This window comes from Triturus cristatus, chromosome 11 (genome assembly GCF_964204655.1).
Source record: "Triturus cristatus chromosome 11, aTriCri1.1, whole genome shotgun sequence".
Taxonomy (NCBI): domain Eukaryota; kingdom Metazoa; phylum Chordata; class Amphibia; order Caudata; family Salamandridae; genus Triturus; species Triturus cristatus.
The window spans coordinates 492,672,885-492,692,254 of record NC_140594.1 but is presented as its reverse complement, the minus strand read 5'-3'; the positions used below and the strand labels follow the sequence as shown (position 1 = coordinate 492,692,254).

The window sequence follows — 19,370 nt, the reverse complement described above, 5'->3', positions numbered from 1 at the left end:
CTAGGAAGGTCTGCCTACGGCACTTGTTTCAGTACAGTGACACCATGCTCACTAACCAGATTGCGCCTCACTTCTCAGCAGCCAACTGCATGGCATAATAGTCAGATCCAACTGCAGTGATGGTCATGGAGTGAAGGGTGGGGCCTCCCTTGCTAGCCTATCTATTCCATTTGGCCCTTTGCAACAAAAAGGCTACCTTATTTTCCACAATTACCATATCCAGTTTCCCACGCTGCTCAATGTTTTGCTTTGTCACCTTTATCATACCCTGACCTCTTCCACTTTGTTTCTCACAAAATCTTTTGGTTCAACGAATACTATATTTAGTCCCTATACACTCCCAAACATTCTTACGGTCTGTCTTTTCCATTGCTCATTCCGGGACCTCATACCATAAAGGTCTGCACTTGAATCAAGAATAGCTGCATGCTGAAAAAAGTACATATTCATTGACCAGTTTCTTGCCTTAAAACACTGCTTCATAGTGTAGTCTAAATAGCTCAGCTCTGTATTTTCAACACTACAATTACTATGATCTTATTGACTGCCCTGAAGTGACCGGTACCTTAAATTGAGCCAACTACTTTTCCTGTTCTTTTTTAGTTTTTTTTACTTTTCTACTCCCATATAGCCACAGAGTGTCCTACATACTTCCAGTGCTGGTGCGAGACAGACTGCAGTCACCCAGTCTATGCATAAAGCAAGTATTATACCCTATTATTTACGATCTACCTTTACTAGGGCTCTTTAGATTGCTTTGATCGTAGAAATTACCTTCATGGGAAGTTTTCTGCATTCTTACTATCACTATGTTAACACCATCTTGCATGGTATAGGCAATGCCATTACCTTCACAAGCATGTTTCTCATTTACTACTTCTATGTTTGGGGCTGTACATTTAATTATTTTGCTAAAAAACATTTCCTTTCTTTCCACTCAAGTTCATCCTCACTGCTGCCCTCTATCTCCATAAAATACCCATTTTCAAAATATTACAAAGTTCAGAAGAAGTCAAATAAAACCAAGCGTCCAAGCAGCAGGCATATATATACACCTTTGCATAGTGTCAATGCTTGTCTAATTGTTTTAGAATCAAATGAGTGTTGGGGAACTGTGGTGCCCAGTCTGAACAACCCAGAGAGAAGGTGCTCAGTGACAGTGCGCAGGCATCCAGCGATTCAAACCACCCCCCCCAGCCACTGACATACAGAATTTGAACTAAAGAGTAGTGCACAGCAGTTAATATTGGACCACTATTTTTGTATTACTGTTTCAAGCAGTGGTTTTTGTCCTTTTATCCGGTGTAATCAGTTTCTGTGTGTAAGTTAGAGCAGTCTCAACTGCTGTTGATCAACCTTCATCAGCATATGCATTTAACATGCACTTGCTTATCAAAAGGAGAGCTGTGTTCAGTCACAGTACTGTATATACATATCACTTAAAAACATGGACTCAATCAATGTGAGAAAACAGTGTCATCTGCTATGCATTACCCGACAGCTGCTGATTCTCAGAGGGGGATAGCAAAATCCTCTGCTGCAATTCTTCAATGTTCCCCAGGTATACAATAATGTAAAAAGCTCTGTGAGTTCACGCAATAGTTGGATAAACAGCCAAGCGTACCACGGCAGAGAAAAAAGTCATCAGCCTACAGGAGCATGGTGTGGAGTGGCCTATTTGAAAAGAAAGTTAATATTTACCTTGGTCACAGCAGATGATCTATCTTCCACCGCTCATACCTCTGTCTTCATAAATGGTGATTTCAATCTGTGTAGCACAGTTGTTAGGGAAAACACTGCATGCAATGTGGAATTAAAAAGGAAACAAAAACAAGACATGTACTATCGTGTGGAAACATGGAAAGGAGGATGGCAGTCCACGCCATATTATGAGTTAAAACATAATTTTGTAAGCTTTTGATACTAGGTGACCCAACCATTATCCTTAACGAAGGGGTCTTCTTAAATCATCAATAACCTACCCACACTAATCTACCCAAGATCTCAGAAAAGGAAGGATCTTTTTTCGGATTATGCATGAACTATAATCTATGAGGACAAAACGTGTGGTGTCATAAGTACCAAAAAAAAAAAAAAACATTAAAAGGCTAATCACCCTTCGTAGTGAGGAGCGTAGAATCGCCCAAAATAATCAGGTCAAAAACAGGGAGAAGAAAGAAACCGGCAGAGGTGAGACGGTCATGTTCGGTTAGAAAGAGCAACAATTTGAACCGCTGTACAATCAATATGACATGGCGTTCCAAAACAGATGGTTTACAAAGAGTGGAATGGCGTTAAACAATAAAAGACATGTCAAGCCGGTATGAATAAGAAAAGGTATACTTAGAAGTAAAACAGAATCTGCGGGTGCTTCTTATCAAACAAAAAGGAAACATCGTACTTTGTCTGAACTGTAAACTCCATAAAGGCGTACATGTGTGTCCTGAATACAAGGTCAGAGATCTGATATTATGCTATGTAAAACATTATTGGAGAAGGTGCTGAACAATGAGAGTTGAAAGGACTGACTCGGAAGTGACTCACTGAAATATTCATTTGCAAAACAAGGTATGGGTAAATTTTAGTTAAAAAAGCACAAAATTGAAACATGGGGAAAAGGCAGACGTTGGTAAACCGGTTATTGTTGGCTCACAATACTTTATAGTTGCCTATATGTTCAGAGTTGAGAAAAATATCAAATATGAATGTTTCACAGGCGTCATGGTACTGGGACAGTGCATCCATATTCAATGAACAAAGGACAAGCTTACTTAAGTACAAGTTTATTCAGAAGGTTGTAAGCTTTCAAATCGGGCTTCACCGAAAGGATACAACTCTTAATCCTCTTTCAATTGGGTCTGTTATAAGCAGGCCTTGAGGGGCGTAGATCTTTTCATTTTGTTCTTGGATATATTTAATGATCTTCTTCAGAACCTACATAACATCAAGAAACGAAAATAAACAAATTGAGCTAGTGAACCATTATAACTCCATTAAAATCTTTATTAGCGCAATTCATTCAGGTCATTGACTTCCAGTGTGACATTTACCGAATTGGTATTCATGGTATCCATAAAACCACAGATTCAATGGCGCGTGGCATATCTGGCAATGTACAATACAGGTAACAGCAATAAAATCAAATTCTATATAGCATTGAACAAATTATTATACCATACATCAGGCGAAAAATGTAAAGTAATTTTTTTAGGTCTTCAAGAATATAAGCCAGTTCTTATATGTGCACGCTTACCCACTACCCTCTAATGCCGTTGGATATTCAGTGTGAGCCCAAACTACATAACTTCAAGACATCTCCAAGCACCAACTCTACCAAACCCTGGACTGGACAAAAAGGCTAAGGCAATAACCCAATTGCAATATGGTCAAATGTACCATGATTTGTCAACTGCCCCCTCACTGTCAATATTTGCAGTATCTCATGAAAGCATGTCTGGTGTAAAGGATAAATATACACACAAATAAATAAAATATAAAGCATTATCAAGTGGTATTCTAGCCAAAGTTTGCATGTATTTAGTTGGGGTAACAATGTCAATTGGATCAATTATCCCATTATAGCTCCATGAGGCCAGATATTTCTAAAATCATGAACATTTGAAATGAAATGAAATGACGTAGATTTATAAAGAACACAAATACCAAATGGCGTAAATGCGCTAAAGAGGGGAGAACTACAAAGAGAAAGACCAAGAAAAGAACTACTATCCCTCGGAAAATCACTGGCCAGGAATCAAAGAGTAAGAAGTCAGGACTTCAATGCTTTCCGAAACTGTTGTGTTCCTGAAGGTCACGGATATCGCATGGAAGAGAAATGCAACGTTTTGCTGCGGCCACGGAAAAAGCCCTGCCAACTCACCTGGTCTTCCTAACTATTAAAGTTGTAGCTAGCTTAGCGAAGATGACTAGTGGGGGTGTATCTCTGAAACATCTTCGTCAGTCCTCTAGGACTGATATTTTGCATCTACCTGTGAACAATGCATAACGCCTTAAAGGTAATGTGCTTGTTAACCAGTAGCCAATGTAATTTGGAGATCTCCACTGAGACTGATGGATATTTAGGAATTTCAAGTATCAGTTTCGCAGTTGCTGATTTATTGATCTCCAGCCAAATAGAGGGCATTGCAGTAGTCTAGCTTAGAGGAGATCAAGGTGAGAACCATCTGCTTGCGGGATTCAGGAGAGAAAAGAGGGAACACCTTCCTCAGGGTCATGATAATCCAGAAACAAGTGGATACCGTATGGTTAACCTGAAGTTCAAACGATAACTTGCTATTCACTAATACTCCAAGATGTTTGGTGGAGTCTGCCGGGGTTAACAAAACCGCTAATGTTTCTGGCCACCAGGAATTATTCCAGATGGAGGGTTGGTTGCCAAAAATCATGACCGGAGTCTTGTCACTGTTCAGTCTGAGATAGTTGTTACTCATCCAAGTTGCTACTGCCTGCATACATTTCTTAAAGTTGGCAGCCGTGGTCTTGATCTCATTGGTGATAGACACAATAATTTGTGTGCCATCCGCATAAGATGGGGCCTCACGTCCTAAGAACCATATCAACTTAGCCAGCGGGGAGACAAAGATTAAAAAGAGTCAGACTCAGGGAAGAACCCTGAGCACCCCACATGGCATAAGGATGGGATCAGAACTAAATGGATTCATATGACTAGAATCTTCTGCCTAAAATGGCACTTAGATGCTGTCACAAACAGCACATTAGTTATATCCTGCCCTGCAATGTGGGATTTGGTGCATAAACGGACATGAAACCTGCATTTTGGTCACTATCAAGCCTATCAGGAGGAGTTTTTAAGAGATGAAGGTGTATTTTGCAAATGATAATTCACCTATAGTATTAATAAATTCACACCAAACCCTCACCACAGCCCGATCCAACCACACTAAGTTTAGAATGTCAGTTTTAACTCAGGAAGGTGGAATCAAAGCAAACTTACAGGTATGAAATTGAAAGCATTTAACAATTTTCCGGGATTACATTTTGGGGGGGCGACAGGAATGGATGGATATGCTAGCTGTTTCCTAATCTTCCGTATCACTATGTTGAAATTAACCGCACAGTACAGCCATAACACAACAGAACACAAACATCCATCTCAACTTAGATATGCCTTAAAAGGCAGCCAAGACCCAAACAGCATTTAACAATCACACTCCCTCTTATTCAACACAAACATATGCAACACAAACACACCAATATAGCAAGGTGTCAAAGTGCTCCCAATGCAACTTTCGGGTAAATAAGACAAACTTCCAACATACCAGACAACATACAACACTGCACAGATATACCACTTGCGCAGATAGCAGCATACAGACAACATAACGCAAACATACTATCAACATTCACCACCCTACAATAATAAACATCTAAATACTTCTCTTAAATCCCAACCAATGCAATCCAGTACACTGATGTCAGAACTCTGCAATATCAGTGAAATTCACCCACAAACAGACTAGGCAACACTTAAACCAAATACCCCGGTTTACAAGGAGGCTTCTAGGCTAGTTATCTGGCCACACACAACTAACCGATGACACAACTAGCAATAACAAAAAATAAAAACTCCTCATACTGCTTGTTATGTACCACAACCCACTAACCCTACCGGACAGCAGTCTACAATGGGATGTTTGCTACCCGGGCCTGGTGGTACTGAACACGAACTGCGATGTCAGGCAATGTAACTGGCACGATGCACACACTATTAAAACGTAAACAAACATGCACTGCAACAAGATGTTCTCAAAGAAGAATAGAAGATTTGAGAGAGATTTTTTCATCATATAGTTTTGTCCCTTGTCCCAGAGAACCCTCTGTAACCTGTGATCATTTTCAGCCAATAGAAATTATTTCAGGAAAAGGAGGGACTCTGCATTCCTGTTGAACCACCTTAGGCAAGGACTTTATGCCCCTAACCAGGACTACTTTCTCAGAGCTATGGACATCCACAACAGGAGTATCAGGCAAGTGATTATTATAAGTATAAGTACATATTATTCACTGTCCCACACAGGCTCTTCATATGACATCTAGTCACATGCAGCTTCTTTTCTAGAGGACCAATTCTCTACCTGCCACTGTTAAGTGTAATTTTCTTTCCTGTAGAGTCCTCAGCCTGTAAACTCCACAGAGCGTGGACGTGCGGCAGATATTGCCAAGACCTAGAAAGGAGGTGGGAAGCCAAATACTTAAACAGAGGCAGACCTAGAAGGAGTGATCTTTGCTGCAGGTTTCTGAGATCATGGAATTGCCGATCAATATTCAGAATTCTTTTGAAGCATCCCAATATCTATAAAAAATTTGGTCACAACAGCTCTTGGGGTCCGGATAACAAAATTTCACAGTACAATAACCCAAGGATACTACCATTACTTGGCGGTCAAGCAGCAGGTCTTTCAGCAGGGTAAAGTAAATATAGGCCAGTCCAGTGCTGCAAAGACCTAAATCCAGTCTGCCAACCCAAAATATTATGCACGCTATTAATTCCCTTGGGAATGCACATAAAACCAACAGTATGCTGCTTCAGTGCAGAGAGCTGCTTCCATATGCTGCTATACTGTCACCTAGTTTTCAATCTTAGCAGAGACTATGTCTCCTGTGAAGTCTTTATGTTGAGTCTTCTAGTAGGCGTAAAGCCACCGTACTAAACTAGTCAGTGAAAGCTCGGTTTAGGCTGTGTTTACACCAAAGGTAGGTTACAGTCATTTGTAATAATATTCTCCTGAAATTTTTTTTTATCTTTATTCATCTATTTTGAAAAGCAGTGGAATAACCCATCAACATTTGGCTTTGTACAAACATAATACATACAGTGGGACAGGACTCATAAGACACATATGCATGTACAAGCCACTGAGTGTGCCAGTCAATCTAACTTATTAAGCTGGAATTACATATTTTCTTCAGCAGGTCCCATTTTATCTTGAAGGAGGTATGATGAAAAATCCGACAATATATTTTCAGATTTAGCTGCTTTGACATACAATTAGCGTGGAATAAGGGTCTTCCACCTCATTCAAATATATCATGTTTTTGAGTTAAATAGAATAATTTCCAATCGGGCCCGGAGCCATACCAAAGGCAATGGTCTCTTCCCTATTCTAGCGGTGTAGCAGCGGAACCCTTTTCTGATTGAAAGGTGAGTCTCAAACAGTTCTAGCAGCCACGTTTCAGGTGATAATACAAAGGACTCCTCCACCATTTCAGTTCCCATCTTTCTAACATCTTTCCAAAACCCAATGATTGCCGGACAAGTCAGGCCAGGCGGAGAAAGTAAGCCCCAACAATATTGCACCTAGGACATACATCAGGTGGTGCAGGTTAAGCCAAATGGGGGGTGAGGCAAGCCAGCATTGGCAAAGCCAATAGGTCTCACCTATGCTTTGGCAATGTGTTCTAGCCAGACTGTACAACAGTGTGGCTGCTGTTGGCTGCTGTTCAGTGTCAGGTTCTGTGAGATGGAAGGTCGAGGGCCACTCACCTCATAAGCCGGATACAGCGGGAGCGATGCTAAGAACCCTCCCCTCCTGTGTGGTGTTGCCGCCAACCCCTTAGTAGGACGTCGAGCGGGGGACACCACCCACAGGGGGAGAGGGAACGGAAGGAATCCCAGGATAGGGGTATGGGAAGAACTCTCGAAGGGGGGTAGCACGTCTGAAGGTAACCTCACTCCTGTGTGCCTCCTTCGCGACCCTGTAAAGAGACAGCAGAGTGAGAAAACCGGGGTCCTGCAGAAGAGTCCCCTCCCCTCGCCCACCGAAGGATAACACAAGGTCCTAGGTCGTGGAGCAGTACTCACGGGTTCAGCGCGGTAGCACAGGGCGAGGTCTAGGGTCTATGCCGCTCTCCGAGCCTTTCAAACGGCTCCAAGCGCATAGGGAGTGCTGTCCGGGACGCTCTCCGAGCCTTTCATGCGGCTCCAAGCGGGAAAGAGGAGGATTCCTTAAGGCAGGTGCAGTGTGAAGGAGCAGCCTGAAAACAAACGGGCTGCCCTACGGGGATAAACACAAGGAGACAACAAAAGGGGGTGTTGGAAGTCGTTCCCCACCTCCTGCAGGCTAACGCGGCGTCCGGAGAAGGCGTCCCTGCGTTCTAGCCTGAGCAGGTAGGGGTGCGTAGGCAAAGCAACAAGGCCTCCGGGCTTCTGGAGTGTCACGGGTCGTCCGTTGGCGTGACGGGAATCGGGAATCGGTGGGTCGTAGGAGCCGATTCTTCCCCCTGACTGGGCTCGGCCGCCGGTGCAGACGATGAAGCGGGAGGTTCCAGTTGGAACGAGGTAGCTGGTGGTTCGCTGGGTTAAGAGGAACGCGAGCAGCGTTCCAGGCTCGTTTGGATTTCAAACTAAGGTTGACAAGCGCCGGAGCGAGGGAAGGCGGGGCCTATATAGGTCCCGTGGTTGCGCTTGCCCTTCGGCATGCTGGGAGATGTAGTTTTACTCCCTGCGCGCGCTTCACTCGCACCGCGCGGGCGTTCCGGATCGTGACAGAACCCCCTCCCTGCGCCCGGCGTCTCGACGGGCCCCCAGGTTTGGAAGGATGGGTTGCGTGAAAGCGTCTTAGCAAAACATGGCAGTGTAGGTTAGCCATGGGTTCCCATGACCTCTCCTCTGGTCCGTACCCTTTCCAGTCGATTAAGTAAAGGAGCCTCCCCTTCACCCGTTTTACGTCGAGAATTGTCTTGACCTCGTATTCTTCTCCATCCTCTACCAGTACAGGCGGGGGTTTTGAGAGGATCCTGGTATGTGGGAGGCATGGTTTCAACAACGATACATGGAACACTGGGTGGATGCGCCAAGAAGTGGGGAGGTCTAGCTTCATTGCTACCGGATTTATTACTTTGGTTATGGCATAGGGCCCTACATATCGGGGCTGTAGACGGGTGTTGCCCTTGAATTTCAGGTGTCGAGTGCTAAGCCATACCTTGTCCCCTACTTTGTATGCGGGTTCAGGTGCCCTTCGTTTATCTGCGTATTTTTTGACGTGCCTCTGCGCCGCAGCTAACTGTACCTTAGATGCCTGGAGTATGGAACGGAGGTGTGAGTGGTGTTCCTGTATGGTGGGATGTTGTGTTAGTACTGGCCATTCGAAGGGTAGCATGTTTGGGTGGTGACCTAACAGACAATAGAAAGGTGAGCACCCCAGAGAGGAATGGTCGGCGTTGTTGTAGGTGAACTCGGCTAGCCACAACAGCCGGCTCCACTCCTCCTCATGTGACAAGGTGAAGCAGCGGAGGTACTGTTCCAAGGATTGATTCAACCTCTCCGTCTTCCCGTCGGTCTGTGGATGGTAGCTCGTGGAAAGGCGGGCATCAATCTTCATTACCTCACACAACGCCTTCCAAAAACGAGATGTAAATTGCGTCCCTCGGTCCGTGATGAGAACAGCCGGTATGCCGTGCAAGCGCACTTTCTGTTGTAGGAAGATGAGGGCAAGAGAAGCGGACGAAGGCAGTTTGTCGAGGGCTACAAAATGACCCATTTTAGTAAGGTGGTCCACTACCACCAAGATGGTGTTCTGGCCCAGACTAGGGGGCATGTCCACGATGAAGTCCATGGACACCGTGTGCCAGGGAGATGGAGGAATAGGGATAGACTGCAGCGTTCCGCAGGGCTTCTGATGCAGCGCTTTTCCTTGCACGCAGACCGCACACCCTGACACGTAACGAGTAGTATCTGATCTCAAGGTTGCCCACCAGAAGTAACGCTGCAGAGCTTGAGTGGTCTTGAGGGCTCCCAAATGCCCCCCTAGGGGTGTGTCATGTACCCAGTAGAGGGCGTGTTGTCTTAATTCTTCCGAAGGCAGAAACAATTTGTTCTCATGGTACAAGAGACGTTGGGAGGTGGAGCGACGGGTGGGGTGTTCTGCCACCCATGCAGGTGAGTCTACCGTGTCAGTCTGCTTGCGCACGTCCTCTAAGAAGTCGTCTACGCTGGTTGCGGCTAGGAGTTCCTCTGGAAAGGAGGCCTTTTGCAGAATGACGGGGGGTTCCTCGGGGGACTGGTCACCGGATTCAGGAGGGTGCTGAAGTCTTGATAAGGCATCTGCCTTTCCATTCTGCGGCCCTGGCCGGTATCGAATCACAAAGTCATAGTCGGAAAAAAATAACGACCAGCGGAGTTGTCTGGGAGTAAGAGCCCTGGCTGTCTTTAAGAACAGGAGATTTCGGTGGTCCGTGTATATCTCCACTGTATGTCGAGCTCCCAGTAGGTGGTGCCGCCACTCCTCACATCCTTTCTTAATCGCCAGCAGCTCTTTATCTGTAATGCTGTAATTGGTTTCACAAGGGGAAAGTTTTTTGGAAAAGAAGGCAATGGGGTGTAGTTGGCCCGTGTCCGGATGCCGTTGTGATAGGATTCCTCCCACTGCAAACTGCGATGCATCAGTCTCCAGTACAAAGGGCTGCTCCGCGTCTGGATGTCGCAACACAGGTGCCGTGGTGAAACAACGCTTCAGGGCCTGGTACGCTCGTTCTGATGCTTCCGACCACTCAAACTTCGCTCCTTTTCGCAGTAACTTGGTAAGAGGCTGGATTATATGAGAGAAGCCTTGGATGAATCGCCGGTAGAAATTTGCAAAGCCGAGGAAACTTTGCAAGGTCTTCACTGTGGTGGGTGTTTTCCACTCGATGATGGCTCTCGTCTTTTTGTCATCCATGCATACTCCACCAGGGCCGATGACATACCCTAGGAATTCTACCTCCGGGACGTGAAACAGGCATTTTTCCAATTTAGCGTAAAGGGAGTGTTGTTTCAGGCGTTCCAGTACCGCTGAAACATGCCGCAGGTGCTCATCCATTGAGGCAGAATAGACTAGGATGTCGTCTATGTAGACGATACATGAGACGTTCAAAAGCCCTCTCAGCACTTCGTCCATAAAGAACTGAAAGGCGGCGGGGGCGTTACAGAGACCGAACGGCATGACTCGGTATTCGTACAGCCCGAACTTTGTTCTGAACGCCGTTTTCCACTCGTCCCCCCGCCTCACCCGTACCAGATGATACGCACCCCTGAGGTCCAGCTTGGTAAAGACCTGGGCTGTCTTCAACTGGTCCAACAGTACTGGAATCAGAGGTAGTGGGTACCGATTCTTCACTGTCACTCTGTTGATGGCACGGTAGTCAATACATGCCCTCAATCCCCCTTCCTTCTTCGGTATAAAGAAGATAGGCGAGGACGCGGGAGAGGAAGAGGTGCGTATAAATCCGGAGGCCAACATGTCTGCTAGGTATTGCTGCAGGTAAGTTGTTTCGGCTTCGGTGAGGGCATAGATCCGGCTACAGGGAATGCTGGCCCCCGCTTCCAGTTCGATGACACAATCGTACTCCCGATGGGGAGGCAGCTGGCTTGCTTCTTTTTTGTCGAACACTGCCTTGTATTCGTCATATACTTCAGGTAGTGTTGATAGACAGCACACCGCTGAATCCGAGCCTGCGCTAGCGAGCATTGCGGCTGGACTCGCTGTTGGTAGGGTGCACTTCTCGGCCTTCATGGTACAGTGGTCCCGACAAAAAGGAGAGTTCAGAGTCACCGTGCGAGCGGCCCATCTCACCAGAGGGTCATGTAGCGTTAACCACGGCATTCCTAGGATTAGTTTAAACTGGGGAGCGTCGATCAGATCAAAGCTTATGCGTTCCACATGGTTTTCTCCGATCTGCATCCGGACCGGATGTGTATGAAACCGCACAGGACCCGACGTCAGTGCCGATCCATCCACGGCCTTCACCCTCTCAGGCGCCTCCTTTTGATCACAAGGCAGGCGAAGTTCTTTGGCGTACTTTTGATCTATAAAGTTGCCAGTAGCCCCCGAGTCTAATAAGGCGTGGACAACCACGGATATCTCTGAGGGCAAGTCCAGCACGGCACAAACGTTCATGTGGGCTACGGATGACTGCAGGGTGTTGGCTACTGCGGGTGAGACCTTGGTGACCGTAGGCCTCAAACAGGGGGTCTCCACCTTGTTTGAGGACGTCAGTTTTCCGAATACTCGGCTGCTGTGTTCACCACCGACAGGGTCTTGTCCCCGGTTCTTCCTGGGCTCACGGTTTTCATCCGGCTCTTACATTCTTTGATGAAGTGCCCTGGTTTCCCGCAGTATAAGCACAATTTCTGGCTTCTCCTTTTCTCTCTTTCGGCTGGACTGAGGGGGCCTCTAATTCCCCCGATCTGCATGGGCTCCGACCCATCACTTGGGGTACTTCGTTCTTCGGGCATGATACGGAGCCTCGAAGGGACGAACCTCGGTTCCGCTATCAGCTTGTCTCCCTTCCGCTCCTGAAGACGGTGGTCTAGCTGAACTGTCAGGTCAATTAGTTCCTCACACGTGGCGGGTAGCTGAACCACTTGGGCCAGCACGTCCTTCAACTCCCCTCTCAATCCTTGATAAAACAGCGACGTCCGTTTTTCCTCGGGCCACTCCGTTTCCACGATCAGCCGGTTGAAAGTGGTGATGTAAGTAAGCAAGTCCTGTGTACCTTGCTTCAGGGACAGGAGTTCTTTATCCAAGGACAACTGATGACCTTTCCGGTCGAATAGCCGTCGCATCTCCACACAGAAGTTCGGGAAATTGTATAACACTGGGTCGTCGCGTTCTATCAGGGGAAAGGACCAGTTCGCTGCATTACCTCCGAGGTAGGACAGCACAAAGGCAGTTTTTGCTTGATCCGTCGGAAAGACAGCGGGTTTGCATAGAAAATGCAGTCGACACTGTCCCATGAACACCCCAAATTTCTTTGGGTCTCCAAAGAATCTTTCTGGAGGGGCGAGGGGCAGGTGCATGGGTTGGATGACATGTATAGGTGACGAACCCGGTTGTGGCACGGAAGAGAAGGAGGTATGCGGGAAGACCCCTGTGCCCTGTCCCCCTACGGAAGCGGTCGCTCCCCCATCCGTAGCTGGCGTTTGCGAAGTGAAAGGGGGTGGCAGAGTCCAGCCTCTGATATATGAGCTTCCTACAGCCCCAGTTCCCTTTTGGCGGGAGAGGCCTGCCACCTCTCTTCTCATGGTGCCCATCTCTTGCTTAAGCGCGGAGTTTTCGGCCCGGAAGGCATCTACCTCCCCGCGCAGGGCAGTTAAGGTCTCTAATATTGCGGCTAGGGTGGTATCCACATCCATCGCTCAGGCTGTAGGTATCCGTGGGCTTGTCAACCTGTCAGGTTCTGTGAGATGGAAGGTCGAGGGCCACTCACCTCATAAGCCGGATACAGCGGGAGCGATGCTAAGAACCCTCCCCTCCTGTGTGGTGTTGCCGCCAACCCCTTAGTAGGACGTCGAGCGGGGGACACCACCCACAGGGGGAGAGGGAACGGAAGGAATCCCAGGATAGGGGTATGGGAAGAACTCTCGAAGGGGGGTAGCACGTCTGAAGGTAACCTCACTCCTGCGTGCCTCCTTCGCGACCCTGTAAAGAGACAGCAGAGTGAGAAAACCGGGGTCCCGCAGAAGAGTCCCCTCCCCTCGCCCACCGAAGGATAACACAGGGTCCTAGGTCGTGGAGCAGTACTCACGGGTTCAGCGCGGTAGCACAGGGCGAGGTCTAGGGTCTATGCCGCTCTCCGAGCCTTTCAAACGGCTCCAAGCGCATAGGGAGTGCTGTCCGGGACGCTCTCCGAGCCTTTCATGCGGCTCCAAGCGGGAAAGAGGAGGATTCCTTAAGGCAGGTGCAGTGTGAAGGAGCAGCCTGAAAACAAACGGGCTGCCCTACGGGGATAAACACAAGGAGACAACAAAAGGGGGTGTTGGAAGTCGTTCCCCACCTCCTGCAGGCTAACGCGGCGTCCGGAGAAGGCGTCCCTGCGTTCTAGCCTGAGCAGGTAGGGGTGCGTAGGCAAAGCAACAAGGCCTCCGGGCTTCTGGAGTGTCACGGGTCGTCCGTTGGCGTGACGGGAATCGGTGGGTCGTAGGAGCCGATTCTTCCCCCTGACTGGGCTCGGCCGCCGGTGCAGACGATGAAGCGGGAGGTTCCAGTTGGAACGAGGTAGCTGGTGGTTCGCTGGGTTAAGAGGAACGCGAGCAGCGTTCCGGGCTCGTTTGGATTTCAAACTAAGGTTGACAAGCGCCGGAGCGAGGGAAGGCGGGGCCTATATAGGTCCCGTGGTTGCGCTTGCCCTTCGGCATGCTGGGAGATGTAGTTTTACTCCCTGCGCGCGCTTCACTCGCACCGCGCGGGCGTTCCGGATCGTGACATTCAGTCAGTTAGTGGGGTGGGGTTCATTGGGGTAGAATGGACTGGGGTATATTGTAGTGGGGTAGACTGTAGTGGAGTAAAGAGTAGATTGGAATAGAGTGGGAAAAATGAGAGTGGAGTAGATTGGTGTTGCGTGGGGTGGAGTGTTGGCGTGAGGTAGAGTGGGATAGATTAGAGTGGAGTAGAGTGGGGTAGATTAGTGTTGCGTGGGGTGGAGTGTTGGAGTGAGGTGGAGTGGGGAAGATTAGAGTAGAGTGGGGTAGATTGTGGTACAGTGGGTGAGGTAGATTAGAATGGAGCAGGAAGATTAGAGCGGGGTAGTCTGCAGTAAAATGGGGTAGATTGGAGTAGAGTAGATTGGGTGGATTGGAGTGGAGTGGGCTAGACAGGAGTGGGATAGATTGGAGTAGGGTAGATTGGAGCGGGGTAGAGTGGAGCGGGGTAGAGTGGAGCGGGGTAGAGTGGAGCGGGGTAGAGTGGAGCGGGGTAGAGTAGGGTGGAATATAATGCAGTGGGCTAGATTGGGTGGAGTGAGGTGTGGTAGATTGGTGGACTGGAGTGGAGGAGAGTGGGCTAGATTGGTGTAGAGTGGAGTAGATTGGCGTGGAGTAGATTAGGGTGGAGTGGGGTAAAAGGTGGAGTGAGGTAGATTTGGGTGGGTTAGATTGAAGAGGGGTCGATTTGAGTAGGGTATGTTGGATTGGAGTAGGGTAGATTGGAGTGTAGTGGGGTAGATTCAATTGGATTGGAGTACACTGGAGTGAAGTGGGGTAGATTGGGGTAGACTGGAGCAGGTTATAGTGGGGTGGGGTATACTGGAGTGGGGTAGATTAGACTGGGGTAGATTGGAGTGGGGTGGGGTGGGTTAGATTGTAGTGGAGTGGGGAATATTGTAGTGAAGTGGGGTAGATTGTGGTAGAGTGGGGTGGACTGAGTGAAGTGGGGTGGACTGGAGTGGATTAGATTAGATTGGGGTAGACTGTAGTGACGTGGATTGGGGTAGATTGGAGTAGAGTGGGTGGGGTGGATTGGAATGGGTGGAGTGGGGTAGACTGGAAAAGATATAGGTATATTGGAGTAATGTAGATTGAGGTGGATTGGAGTGGAGTGGGTAGAGTGGGGTGGAGAGGGGCAGAGTGGGGTAGATTGTGGTGGGGTGTACTGGAGTACAGTGGAGTGGGGTAGATTGTGGTGGGTTAGAGGGGGATGGGTTAGAGTGAAGTGGGATAGATTTGGATGAGTAGATTGGAGTAGGTAGTTTGGGGTGGAGTGAGATAGACTGGAGTGATTAGGTTAGATTGCAGTGGAGTGGGGATAGAATGGAGTGGAGTGGGAAGGGGTGGATTGGGATAGATTGAAGTGGAGTGGGGTAGATTTGAGGGCAGCAGATTGAGATCGATTAAGTGGAGTTCTGTAGATTGCGTGGAGGGGGGTAAAGTGGAGTGGGGTAGATAGAATGGAGCCGGGTAGATGGAGTGGAGTGGAGTGGATAAGATTAGGGTAAGTGGAGTAAGAGGCATGGGGTGGAGGGGCATAGAGTGGCGTAAAATAGGGTGTCTGAGCGGAACGTGGAGTGGCATGTTGTAGAGCAGAGAGGCATGTAGCGACATGGAATGCCGTGGCATGTTGTGGAGTGGCATGGTATAGAGTGGAGGAGCGTAGGGTGGAGTAGAGAGGGGTGGAGTAGAGAGTTGTAGAGTGGAGAGTGAAGTGTTGTAGAGTGGAGTGGAGTAGCGTAGTGTGGAGCATGCAAGGTGCGCGCACTGCCATTACAGACAACACATTTTCAATTTAGATGACCATTACATTTGCAGACATAGTTTTACAGCGCATAAACAATGATGTGAGATCGTATTCACACTTCAGAATTACAAAAAAAATGGTTCATTTGTACTTTTGAAATTCTGCTTTATTATGAATGATCAGCACTGTTCAATTTTGTTGTGTGCTAGAAAAAATAACATCCTCTCCTCTCAGATGGGTGCCAAGCATGATTTTCACATAAATTCTCTCACTTTGAAGTCAAAAAAATAAAAGTAAACACCAAGCTCTATCAGAAGACAGAACCTAGCATTTGACCCCTGTTTCTGAATGCACAGCAAATGTGACAAGATAAGAACAAGATTACAAAAAGGCCTGTTTACAGAAAGCAAGTATTCGGAAGGATAGAGAAACAGGCGATGCTCCATGAAAGGGGTGAACTCAAGCTACACAGCCTAAAACAAATAAAGTCAAGAAATAAGAAGCAAGCAACTAGGAGTTTCAAACCACAAAGCCAATGGTAAGCAATGGGAGGAATGCATTCCCATGAAAGCTTTCAGAATGCCCACAAGAAGTTGTTAGCAAACCAGACAGCTGCACTGTTTGGTAGCCTTTGACCTAATAAAGCAGCATGCTTTTATAATTTAGACACCCCCTCTTGCTCTACAAATATTGGTGATCCAAGAGTGCCTATCCTAAATCCATTACTTAGCTTGAGGAAAACTCAAACGACTGATCCCTAAAGCCTCACATTAATTAATTAAGTGATTTTCAGAAGTTACCTTGAGTCCTTGGAAGGGTGTGAAGATGGGAGAGAAGAGGGTGATTTCTCCCTTGTATTCCATCAGTCTCCACCTTGTCATTAATGTTATGGAAATAGGCTGAATCTCTTGGGAGGTTGGATGCTCAATGAGCAGCTGCTTATTCAACAGGAGGGGTGGCCACCACCCTCTCTATAAACTAACATGGGGGTGGATCAAAATCTGAAGGACTCCAAAAGTATGCACATTGTGCCTGCAGTATCAAGTAGTACCACTCAGGAACTGCAAGTCCCCATCCCTCTCATAAGACGAAAGTAGCCCATATCAATCTTGTCAATACAGAGTGCAGACGCTGAAAGAATCGAACGGGCAATAATGAGGACATCTGGTATATAGAAAGTAATTTAGCCATGTTGATGAAAGAGAAATTATATTATAGAGAGAGGGTGTTGTATCCAGTTACTGATTTTTAACTCTATATATCTGTTAGTTCATCTTAAATAAGACCTTTGATTCACAGAAAACAACCACTTCAAAGTAGCGTATTAAATTTGAGGTCCATCGGAACAGAGTCGTCTATGATATGCTGTGTAGTGTGGGTAAGTGAGAAAAGCTCAGATTTTCTCCTATTAATATGTAACCCTCAGTATGTTTCAAAGTTAGTTACATTCGCCAATAAAGGGGCCAGTTTAATCTGTGTATTCTTTAGATAAAGAAGGATGTCATCACCATATAGGCTAATGACCTGTTTTTGTGCATATATCCTGATACCCCAATCGGCATGTACGCAGTGTATAAGGCAGGCCATTGGCTCTACCGCAAGGGTAAAAAGAATGCCTGATAACAGACATACCTGCCTAGTGCACCGACTCAGGCAAAAACTATTTGAGAGGATCCCATTAACATGAACCTTGGCTGCCAGTTCGACATACAGCATACTAATTAGAGAAAATAGCTCCTACTTCCGAGCTTACACAAAAACACGTATTTATTCAGTGTGAACTGAACATACAAGCTTAGCCATCTCCAGGCATGACCTGAAAGTACTACCTGCAAACCCTGACCGCGCTTGTGCCTGCCGCAGAAACGCCAGTATGTCACGACGCCCTTCAGCTTCATCGAACCTCATTGGAGCAGGGAAGTTGAACCTCGGATCTCGGGCCAGGGATCCATATTCTGTTGCATGATCTTCTTCCAACAAATGCATTATTTGATGGACAAGCTGCAACCAAACCAGTGAAGCACAAACTCATAAAAGAGCGTGAGAAAATCTTTAATCTGAAGAATTTCACTTCAAAAAAGTGTCCCCATTTAAAACTGCTGTTGTAGACTATATGTCACAATTGCAAATGGTCTAGATTTCATCAAGGGAAAACTTCAGAGAGGTCGTTCAGAACCTTCTACAGATATCAAAGTCAGTGTGCACCTTGTAAGAACTGCACATTGTCTTTGACAGTTATCTTGAACTATCTGTCAAAGATAGTGAGAGAACCAGAAGAATGTCTACAAGTGGAACAACTGACCTTACATGCATCAAACATTTGACACCTATACCAGTGCAATTTGATAAATTCTGATCATCAGCATTGAACAAGACGAACTTGGAGATGTTAACTCGCCAAAACGTTGCTGATGCTTCAGTGAACACTGAATTTCCATTTACTGCAAGTGGAATGATTACCAATGACGAGTTGGTGCCTGCAGAGATATATTCAAAAGGTACTGGCCATATTGTTCAAGAACTCAACAGCAAATTGGAGAAAACTGACTGTATTGTGCCACATGTTGAGTTGGCTGTTCAAATGGTTTCAATCGTGTGATTGAACTGTTAGATGACACAGATATTATTATATATTACAGAATGGTTGAAACATTTAACTATGCTGAGGACCTGCAGCTGGCGTTTGCTATCAATTCTTCCACTTCTTCAGAGTCCAATTTCCAGTCTACCATGACTGGATGAATGACAATCAACTGAAATTAGATCCTGATAAATCGGAGCTCATTTTGACAGGTGGACCAGCTAACCCGAGGAACTCTAGTTTTTGGACTCCATTTCTGGGTAGTTCCCCACTTCCATCTGGCTCTGTCAAGAGCTTGGGGATTGTGATTAGTAGCGATCTGTCCATGAAAGCCCAGATTGGGTCTGTGGTCTCTGCCTGCTTTTTCCACCTGCGCAGAATCCGGAAGATCAGTAGATTCTTGACCACTGAGGCTTTGACTTTGGTTGTCCTAGCCTTGGTAATCTTGCGTATTGATTACGCCAACTCATTATATGTTGGTATTACAGCATATCAATTACACAGTGTGCAGTTGGTGCAAAACCACGCGGCCAGGTTAATCACCAGTCAGCCCAGCCGACATCATGTCAAGCCTCTGATGAAGAGCCTACATTGGCTTCCAGTGGCCAAACGCTGTGCCTTTAAGCTGGGATGTACCATCTTTAAAGCCCTTGCCGGGAATGCGGTAGAAGAACAATGGTTCTGGAGTGGCCAAAAAGGTCCAATTATAAAGTGAACCCAGGGAGAGCAGTACGAAGTGATCCCAGGGAGAGCACTATGATTACAAAAAAGCAAAATAAATTTCCTTAAGGGAACGCAAACATTGTACATAGGGACATGAG

General features: G+C 46.8%; 1 protein-coding gene across 1 annotated transcript in view; it reads right to left on the bottom strand.

Moving 5' to 3' along the window:
• Positions 1-19,370, bottom strand: part of LOC146784464 (golgin subfamily A member 7) — a 191,116-nt gene that overhangs the window by 49,578 nt on the left and 122,168 nt on the right. Inside the window, exons 4-5 of the mRNA XM_085633223.1 lie at positions 2,833-2,934; positions 1,702-1,768 (exon numbers count right to left, since the gene is read on the bottom strand). Of these exons, the coding sequence (XP_085489349.1) occupies positions 1,721-1,768; positions 2,833-2,934 (150 nt within the window). The 3' untranslated portion in view covers positions 1,702-1,720. The remainder of the gene's footprint in view (positions 1-1,701; positions 1,769-2,832; positions 2,935-19,370) is intronic.